At 47.6% G+C, this 9,858-nt stretch overlaps 1 protein-coding gene across 1 annotated transcript in view; it reads right to left on the reverse strand.

The window, feature by feature from the left end:
* Positions 1-539: 539 nt before the first annotated feature.
* The window catches only part of LOC104513411 (serine/threonine-protein kinase SBK2-like), a 9,644-nt gene continuing 325 nt past the window's right edge, over positions 540-9,858 (reverse strand). The window contains 4 exon segments of the mRNA XM_010156751.1: positions 540-706; positions 709-1,108; positions 1,362-1,564; positions 2,328-2,508. Of these exon segments, the coding sequence (XP_010155053.1) occupies positions 540-706; positions 709-1,108; positions 1,362-1,564; positions 2,328-2,499 (942 nt within the window). The 5' untranslated portion in view covers positions 2,500-2,508.

A 9,858-nucleotide genomic window follows, 5' to 3' on the forward strand; every position in this document is an offset into this window, starting at 1 on the left:
CACCAATCCCCAGTTGCTAACCACAACCACGTGCTGGGAGCTCCCAGCCCCTCCACCCCATCCACTTGAAGCCACCCCAGTATCCAGGGGTGGCCTCTGCCTTGTGCAGACTGTCCTGAGATGGCCACAGGCTTGTCATGCCCCACAGCAAGCAGGGCCCCGCAGGCATTTTATTATAAGGGTAGAAGAGCCACATACAGAGACACAGAAGTACATATTTTTCTCTATTTCGAGGACAAGGTGAGTGCTGCAGCCTGTAGGAACCACCCAGGAGTCCCCTTGGCCAGGAAACAAGTGGGTTCTTCACAGGCAGACAGTCATCTCCAAGAGAAAGGAGATGTTTTCAAACCTCGAGGAAGCACAAGGAGGTGGCATTGGGCAGCACTGAGCTACGGGGTGAGGACCATCTGCTGGCGAAGGACCCTGGCTCTGTGGTGGCAGGGACAGTGCTGTGGAGAAGTTGCTCTCTGGGCCACCATGATGCCCCACACCCCTTGCAAGGTGAGACCCGCCTTCCCTGACCCCACGGGGAGTGGGCCCTAGGGCTTCCCTGCAGCCTCCTTGCTGCACCTGTCCTCCAGCCGCCAAGGGCAATTGATGTAGGGCAGCACCCCGCTGACAGGGCTGCGCTTGGCAGGGTCTAGGGCAAGCAAGCTCCGCAGCATCAGGGCGGCCTCAGCCGTCAGGCGCTTCCACTGGCGGGGGGGGGGGGGGGCGCGCGGTCCCCCTGCCACAGCAGGAAGTCCTCAAAGAAAGGGTCATCCGGCAGGCTTTGCTCCCAGGGGAAGTAGCCAGTCAGTAGGCAGAAAAGCAGCACACCCAAGGCCCAGGCGTCCAAGCTGGTGTCAATGGGCACCCCCTGGGCATCAGCGGTGTTGCTCAGCTCGGGGGCGGTGTAGGGGATTACCCCAGCCACCAGCTTGAGCTTGGTACCCTTGGGCCGCGTAAGCCCAAAGTCAGTCAGCTTGATGCGCCGACACTCGGGATCAAAAAGCAGCACGTTCTCAGGCTTGACGTCACGGTACACGAGCCCTCGGCTGTGGATGAACTCCAGCGCGCTCACAAGCTGCTTGGCACACTGCTTCGCGGCTGGCTCAGGGATCCCGTCCTGTACAGGGAGAGAGACAGGCGGTACAGCACACGCAGGGCATCTTGGCAGCCTGGCCAGCTGGGCTTTCACCTGCATGCTCTGCACTGGGGAATACCTTTGCATTTCTGGTCCTGCAAGCCTGAAGGTGCTTCACTGCTGTAGACCCCAGATGAGAGACCCACAGCCTTTATCCCCCTCCCTCCAACCCAGTTAACCTGCACAGGGCCAAACACTACAGTCCCAGTCCCCACACCCTTGTAGCAGCACTCACCCGGGGTTTGATGATAGAGATGAGGTCTTTGTGCAAAGCTGGTTCGTAGAGGAAGCCGTAGTACTGACTGGACTCGATGGCAATTCCAAACATGCTGATGATGGCTGGGTGGGTGGCGAGGGAGAGCGCCACACAATACTCATACAGGAAGGTGTGCAGCTTGGTACTGGCTTTGGGTAGCAGCTTGAGAGCCATAGGAGTCCCTGGGGATGGGGAAGAGTGAGATAGGTTCCCCTGAAAGTCACCCACACCAAGGCTAGACAGAGAGGGCACTGAGCAGCTGTGGGTCTAGACACTCTCAGCCATAGGGAGGTCTCTGGCCCGATGCTTTTTGTGGATATATCCTGCGGACACCAGATCTGGGAGCAGGCACTGCCTCTGGTGTGAGCTCTGACCCAGTCAGTGCACGCACAGAAGCATTGGGTAGAGGAAGGGAAATTCAGGCTATTGGGCCCATCAGTCTGAGCTGGGACTGATGGGGAAGAGTAGGGTCAGGGTCCTGTGGGTACTCATAGATCTAAAAGCCTTGGACAACCCCACTTAGGACTTCCACTAACACCCTCTTTCCATGGGCCTGAGGGCACCATTTAAGCTCAGGCTTGGGGCTTTACTCCCTGCCTGAGCTGTGTGGTGTGGTGGCAGTGCTGGTTTCCAGCTATATCACACCCATGTTGGTGCCTAGCCATGAACCCTATTGATCCTGACATGTGAATTGACTTCCCAGCTTGACTTTGGACCTGCATCATCACCATAACCTTTCCTGATGTTCTGGGATGTCCCGTCATCACCCGCTCCCTGGCTGGGTGCAATGGGATGGTCCCCAGCTGGGGAGGTCCCTCTCCTGCCAGCCTCCCTAATGCACCCCCCACTGTGCCTGGCCCTAAGGACCCACCAGCTCACCCAGTGCTCCGGTAAGTGGAGAGGAGGCAAGGTGCAGTAGCTCATAGGGTGCAGTCAGTTCCTTACCTCTCTGCCTGTGGGTCACTAGCATCACGTGGCCATACTTGCCCCTGCCCAGCTCCCGAATAACCTCATAGTGCTCAGCCACCTCAGTGCGCACCAGGCTCTGAGCCGTGATCTCCAGGAGCTCATCTAGCACGGTTGGTGCTGCTGTCCCTGCTGCTGAGCTCTCGGCCATTGCTGTGTGCTGCAGAAACAACACAGCCCGAGTCAGAAAAACCACAGCATGCACAGACAAAACCAGATTGGATGCACCATGCAAACCATGCCATCGTAGGGCATGTTTCTGGCACTTGGAGCCTGAGTGCTCTTGCAGCTGTGCGAGAGTTGAGCTTGTGCTTTTATACAGTACAACTCTGGGCAAAGCCCCCCATCATATAAAAGGTCCCTGTATTGAAGAGAACCTCCCTCAGCCGTCTAATCCTTTCTGGCCCTTAGACAGATACTTGTTCTCTCTATAATTGCAGTCCCTGGAGCATATAATTTCAAAGACCTGGACCACCTTTCTTTGTACTAAAGCTTGGCCTTCCAGGCTTCTTATTCTACTCTCCAAGGTGTTAGGCAACAAGCAAAACCTCAACAGAGTCTCTTATTATCAGGCATGACCCAGTCCCCCTGCTCTCCTTAGCAAGACCATGTCTCTCGACACAGAGACTTGCCCTGACTCTTACTGAAGGAAGTCCTTTAGGTAGCACCAGAGATAGACTTGCCCCCTGGGCAGAGGCACAGCTAGACCACGACAAAAAAGGGATTGCTAGTCAGAGGGAGTGTGCTCTGAGCAAGCCAAAGGGAGCTCAGTACCTCACATGCCTGCTGACATTTCTGACCCAAAGTCACTCATCTGCACGGCCAAGAACCTTAGGCAGGAATCCTTAGCTTGGACATCAATGGCATTTTGAGCTACAGCCAGCTGCTTCAGACCCATTTCAGAGAAATGCTTTTTTCAGTCCTCTCAGGCAGCATTTTAAGGCACTTGTGGCAGCACTCGCTGCCTGACTACACCCCCTGCTCTGAACACAGGCACCCTGGGCCTGGGAACCCCTCCTGGCTTTGGAGTAAGGTCACAGAACCGCAGAGTTGCAGGATGGGCAAGATCAGAAGGCACCTCTGAAGATCGTCTAGTGCAACCTCCAGCTCAGAGCAGAGCAAGGTTAGACAGAGCAGGTTGCAAAGGACTGTGTCCAGTTCGGTTTTAAACAGCTCCAATGATGGAGACTTCACAACCGCTCTGGGAAACTTGCTCCACTGCTGGATCACCTTTACAGTAAAAAGGTTCTTTCTCATGCTTAAATTGAAATTCTGTGTTTCGATCCACGCCCCCGGCTCTTGTCACCCAATATCACCAAGAAGACTCTGGCTGTGTCTTTTTCACACCTTCCCATCAGGTGTTTGTATATTCAATAAGACAACCCCCTCAAGCCTTCTCCTCTTGAGGCTAAATAAGTCCCAGTTCTCCTTCTATGAGAGATGCTCCAGTATCTTAATTGTCTTCACGGACTTTTCCATATTCATTCTAGTATTTTCGCGTTTGCCTTCTGCTGGGGAGCCCAGAACTGGACCCACTACTCCAGATGTGGCTTCACCAGCACTGAGTAGAAAGGAAGGATCACGTCTCTCAACCTGCTGGTAACACTTTGCCTAATGCAGCCCAGGGCGCAAGCCAAGTAAGAGCCCGAGGGTGGCAGCATTTTTGGATATGTCTTTAACATTGTGCAGTGAGACAGAGCTGTGGTGTAAAACCAGTGGCTCACCTCTGCACCTACAAACTCAGGATCTCTTCCCAGAAAATGTTCTGACTCACATGGCACCTTTTTGATGGAGAGAATAGGACCTTACGTTGCTAAAAAAGGAAGATGGCATCCTGGATGTATGAGTGGGATCAGAAAGAATTAAGCCTTTTTCACTTAGGTTTTACCCTTAGGTTTCCCTTAGGTTTCTCTATCTGTGAGAGAGCTTATTACAGTTCCTTCAACTTCCAGCCCCCACTGCTGCTAAATCTGGTCTTTCTTAAAAATCCAGTAATTTAGCAGCAGATTTATTTAAACTTAGGAAAACTGCTGCAAAAAGGCTGGATTTGTACAGGAGATTGGGGAGAGTTCCCCTTCTTTTCCCTTCTCTCCTAGACTGCATTGCTGAATCTTATCCAATTTAGAAGTATCAAGTAATTGACCCTACTTTTCTGCAAAGGCTTTGGCTTGGTGTGAGAGCCAACAGCAGCCAAAGTTAGTACAGTCCCTAGGGAGTTCAACACCGAACAAGTGTGTGCATGGGAGGGGATAAATGGAAGGCTAGGGACAAACTCACAGGGAAAGCCAGTCTGGAAAATATTTTAGAGATTTTGCTTTGATGTCCTCCTGTTTGCTGCCCACCCAGCACAGCTTGCAAAATTCCACACAGCAAGGGTAGCGCAGAACCCACAAATGGACCTACTCTGCCACTGACATTTCCAGACTGGTGTTACCACATTTAGGTGTTAAAAAGGATAGCTGAACAAGCCTTTTAAAGGGTCCTACCTAGGAATAAATATAGAGGAAAATAATGTATTAGACCTTTGAAATACACAGACCTCCCCGTTGATATTATATAGGTTAAAGACACACTAAATAAGGAGTGGAACAACAGGAGAGATGTCTGCTTGTCTTCTGCAGAACACACTAGATTTACATTTCTGGGGAAAAAAAAATCAAAAGATCTCTTCTGTAAGACACCGCTTCTCCTATATCAAATTCATGGTCATATACAAGTTCTTGTCAGCAAATGGTTCACGAACTTCTCAGATAACTTAATTTCTCAAACTTGAGTTAGATAAAATTTCTTCCCTTGTATGCTGGCCACCTGTTACTGCTATCTAACCCAAAGGTTAGAATCTGCTCATTGCATCCACTTAATGTATAATTCAATAATTATATAATGTTCACATGTCTATTCATTAATCTGTTTTTATTTGTATTGAATTATTTATTATATGATTCATCAATTCTGGTTTTTATATGACTCATTAATTCTTTCCTATTTACTGTGTGAAAACCTGCTTTTGTGAGTGGGAGGATATGCTTCTCTGTATATTCTTTGTTCTCACTCCAGCTTTGGGATTCAAATCATTTTGGTACATAAGCTTTTGCAGTATAAAAAAAAAAAAAAAAAAAGAAAAACCTCTTGTGTCCTTCCACTCCACATTTCAAGTGAATGGCAGTACAGGTGGCAAAGATCCTTACTTCTACGCATGGCCCCACTGGCATGGGATCGCAGATTGTGTGGGTGCAGAGTAGATCATCAAAGAGAAATAGCCAGCTTGGACAAATTGATCAGCCAGAGGATATGGGTAGAGTGTCTTGAGGGACAGTGGCAACCCCATAGGTCTGCTCAGGGATCCATGTGCAGGAAGCCCCAGCTACAGTCACTCCAGGATCGTTTGCAGGCTTTAGCCCCTCCTGCCCTGGAGGAAACTGATTACAGGACACAGTCAATACTTAGGAAATAGCCAAAGTTGTAAGGTCTTTCTCTGAGATTCCACGACCATTAGCTAGGAAGTAAAGTGAAGGCCAAATTTGGGTCACCACTTGGTACAGCATGCCTGGGTGCTCTGCAGCTACCTCCGTTACCTTCCAGAGTGCCATTTGCCCTTTGCAGAGCAACACGCACAGGGGAGGAGGCTGCCAGGGCCCTGGCCAGGATGCACTCACCATTCGTCTGTGCGGTAGTGAAGGCAGCACTTCAAAACTGTTCTTTCCTCCCTATGCTTCATCCCTGCTAGAAGCCCTGGTTCCAGGCGTGAGAAACTCTAATTCCCCAAAAGAGCCTCTCTAATTCCCCAAAAGAGCAGCAAGAAATTCACATCCTTTCCATCAATGGGGGGTGCTTCCCCACTTTCCGAGAAGCTGAGGAGGAGCTAGCCCATGGAGATAAAGTGTCTTAACCTAGGTAATGTTATTCTGGTTCTTCAACCAAGAAGTTTAATATATTTGGTCCAGAAAAGCACTCCATACATGTCAAGAGCCAAAGACAGTGTAATCTCTGTATAACAGAGACGGTGCAATGATAACAGAATCCCAGAGGTGTTTAGGCTGGAAGGGACCTCTTGAGATCATCTGACCCAATTCCCCTGCTCAAGCAGTGGCAGCTGAAGCAGGTTATCTAGGAAGGTGTCCAGTAAAGTGATTAATATCTCCATAGATGAAGACTCCACAACCTCTCTGGGCAACCTATCACACTGTTTGACCACCATGGCAGTAAAAAAGAAACACCAACAAACAAACAAAAAAGGGTGTTTTCTTGTGTTTAGATGGAATTCCTTGTGTTTAAATTTGTGCACAATGCCTCTTGTCCTGTCAGTGAGCACTGCTGAGAAAGGTCTGGCTCCCTTTTCTTCACCCCCATCACACATCAGCAAGATCCCCTCTGAGCCTTCTCTCTTCCAAGTTGAAAAGTTCCAGCTGTCCCAGCCTCTCCTCATATCAAATATGCTCCATTTCAAATGGCCTTGAGCATATGGCATGTAGAGTCCATTTTCTTATCTGACCTTCTATAGAGCTTTAACTCAAAACAAATAAACAACAACATTTGGGGCCCCTCTTACAAGAAGTCATGCAGGCCTGATCCAAAACCAAACTTTGGTCAACTATAAAAGCCAGTGTAAACATTCTCGCTGTTAGGTATTTAAACGATATTCTAATCCAAATTTACCTGACCTGCTGTGGAAGTTTCTCAGCTAGAGAAAAGAGGATTTTTAGGGCTTTTCATATTTCTTCTGACTCTTGTAGGGTTTATACGCACTGTGGTCAGAGGTATGACCACAGCCTATGAGAACGTATTTTAAACTTGAGTAAAACTAGTAGGGTACAGCTTGAAAAGTATTTAACCAGGCAATGTATTTAACTAACCCTTGACCTGGGCTTCACAAACCGTCTGGCACACTGTGTTTCTGTAGTTCCCACATCCGTTAGCTTAAAAACAGGATGCTTCCAGAAATTGTAGTCACATTTTGAATAACATCTCCATGCTTTCTAATCAAGGCACTTCTCAGTCTTCTTACTGGTTAAATGCCTTCAACTAACCTTTCATTGAATTCTCAAACCAAGACCTTTTGTCCAGCTCTCAGATCCGTTTTATGGCTCATTTCTGAAGCCTCACCGTTTTATCTGCCCCCCATGTTGAAACACTGACTGCTCCTGGGGAATTTCTCCCTTGAGGCGTTCAGCTAGAATTACCCGCTGCCTCATGCGGTGTCCCCAAGATCTGCTTTTGCAGGAACGCCACACTGAGAAGCTGCAGTGCCTTATAGATCTTTTATGACTCCAGAGTTTTTCCAAATTGCTGTGTGTTACTTTTTTCAAAAAAAAAAATCCACTATTTCTTCACGTCCCTTTCTGGGTGTTGCCTGCCTTGTTTCTACCTGAATACTTTTGCACTGCCTTTAAAAAAGCACATTTTGCTCAAATGGACTTAATGTATCAAGTAATTCAGATCACTTGGTGTCTCTGTTGTTACCAAACCACCCATGTCTAGGGACTGTGTAAGGACCCTACCTGCAAGGGTTCCCCGTCAACCTCTAAATCGTTGGTGGGAGTTCAGAGCAGTTCTCAGCCCAGTTCACAGTGGTTCGTACAGCACCTGCCTGAAACGTCCCATTCACTAATCATTTCCTGAAAACTATCTGTACAAATTCATCCTGGCATGGATCAAACTCAGTATTGCGTTTGATCATCAAACACACATTTTTGATGGATTCAAAAATAAGCCTGGTATAGTGGAAATTATCGTATTTTACTGGTGTCCTCACGCTGCACAATTAATTTTGTTAAATCCTGAGTCCGTTATAATACTTCCACCTCTGTCAATGCTCTAAACGAAAACACTAAAATCATTCAGAAAATGTTTGCAAATGGCACAAAATGGATTTGGGTAGACAATGCATTGCTTGATAAAAGCAGTGCATACACATACGCACATACAGAGTGTTTCAAACAACAAGTCAGGGGTTTAGTCTGGCATTGAGTGACAGAAAAAAAAATGAGACGTCATATTAATCATACAAATCTAAGTTCTTCATGCTGTTTTGTAGATAAAATGAGCACTGTGTAAACCCAGAAATGTAGATCTGGTATAGCCTCACGTCCTTTTTAGGCCTTAATATGTGGGATGATACAGAATTGCACTAGAAATAATCTACAGTGATATAGATACACATCTGAATGATACAGACACAAGTCTAAGAGAACTACAGTATGAGGGTTACCGATGCTGCAGATTCCACTTTTGCATTCACTCTGCTGAAGAGAATGCCCAAAAAGCATCAAACACAGGAAAAATCAGCAGTGAGAGGCAAGCTAGCATTTACCAGATGCTAAATCAAGAAAATAAGCTTTACTGTAAACAAGCAAACAAACAAAAAGTAGCTATAGCCGTTCAGCCTATAGCAGAAGAAGAGCTCTGTTCTGAGGCGATGTGCCTGCCACAGTGAACTCCGGTTTCTGCAGAGGTTCCTACGCACAGATGCCCTGAGACTGTCTGAAATCTAATCTCTAAAAATCAGCTGAGTTAGGAAAGCTGTATTTCTGAAGAGCTGGCCACCTGCTAATGACTTCTGCACTAGAACTGGGAATACTGTGCACCAGTGGATTTTGTATTTGTATTAGAAATGCATTCCTTCCATTTACTCTGCTTTGCATCCTTCTTTATCTACTTTTTTATGATGGTTTTTTTGGATGTTAAATATGGACCCATGTGAAAGCCTCATTTCTCTAGGGTAAATTTCCTGAAGTCTTTTGGAGGCCAGCTGATGGGTCAACAGAATCAGCTATTGGATGTTTTCTGTCCTTTTAATGGTCCTGGAGAGACCACAGTTCAGCAAGCTAGCGCCGGTGTCCACAGTTTGATGGAAAAAGGATCAGAGGAGAACCATCAGAGTGACAACAGGGCTGACAATTAGAGGGGAAGCTTCCAGGGGAGCAGTCTTTCTAGCTTATCAAACAGGCAGCGAAGAAGTGACGCTATCGTCTCTATGCACTTTTGTAGATACTAGAAATTCACTGAAGAGGGCTTTCCCAAATAAGTCAAAGCATTATAACAAAAATAATAACTGAATCTGAAATGAGGCAATTTCAGATCTCGATTGTGGTGCAGATTTTGTGAAGGATATTTTCCCCTACAAGTCTCACCAAATGGTATAGATGAATATCCTCCCATCTCTGGAACTTTTAACTGAAGAACGGTGTGGTTTTTTCCCTCTAAAAGGCCCACTCTAGTGCAAACCACGTTTAATGCAGGCAAGAGATCAGGACAGATTATCGCAGTGGTTGTTTCTGGCCTTATTGCTGATAGATTTATGAGCTTCTTTCTAAAACTGGTCAGCAGGCTGGTGCTTAAATCTCACTGAGGGAACCGCATGACTGTCCCCTTAGTGTGTTGCTCTTCTCGGGCAGAAACACCCAGCAGCCTCCCCAGAACAAGCCCCGAAGCCTCTCCCCAGAAGCAGTTCACCACGACCTCCACGCAGCAGCCGCCTCGGCCAGAAATCGGCAGCAACCTCCCCAGGACC

The sequence above is a fragment of the Eurypyga helias genome, unplaced genomic scaffold, assembly GCF_000690775.1.
Source record: "Eurypyga helias isolate BGI_N326 unplaced genomic scaffold, ASM69077v1 scaffold8000, whole genome shotgun sequence".
Lineage (NCBI taxonomy): Eukaryota > Metazoa > Chordata > Aves > Eurypygiformes > Eurypygidae > Eurypyga > Eurypyga helias.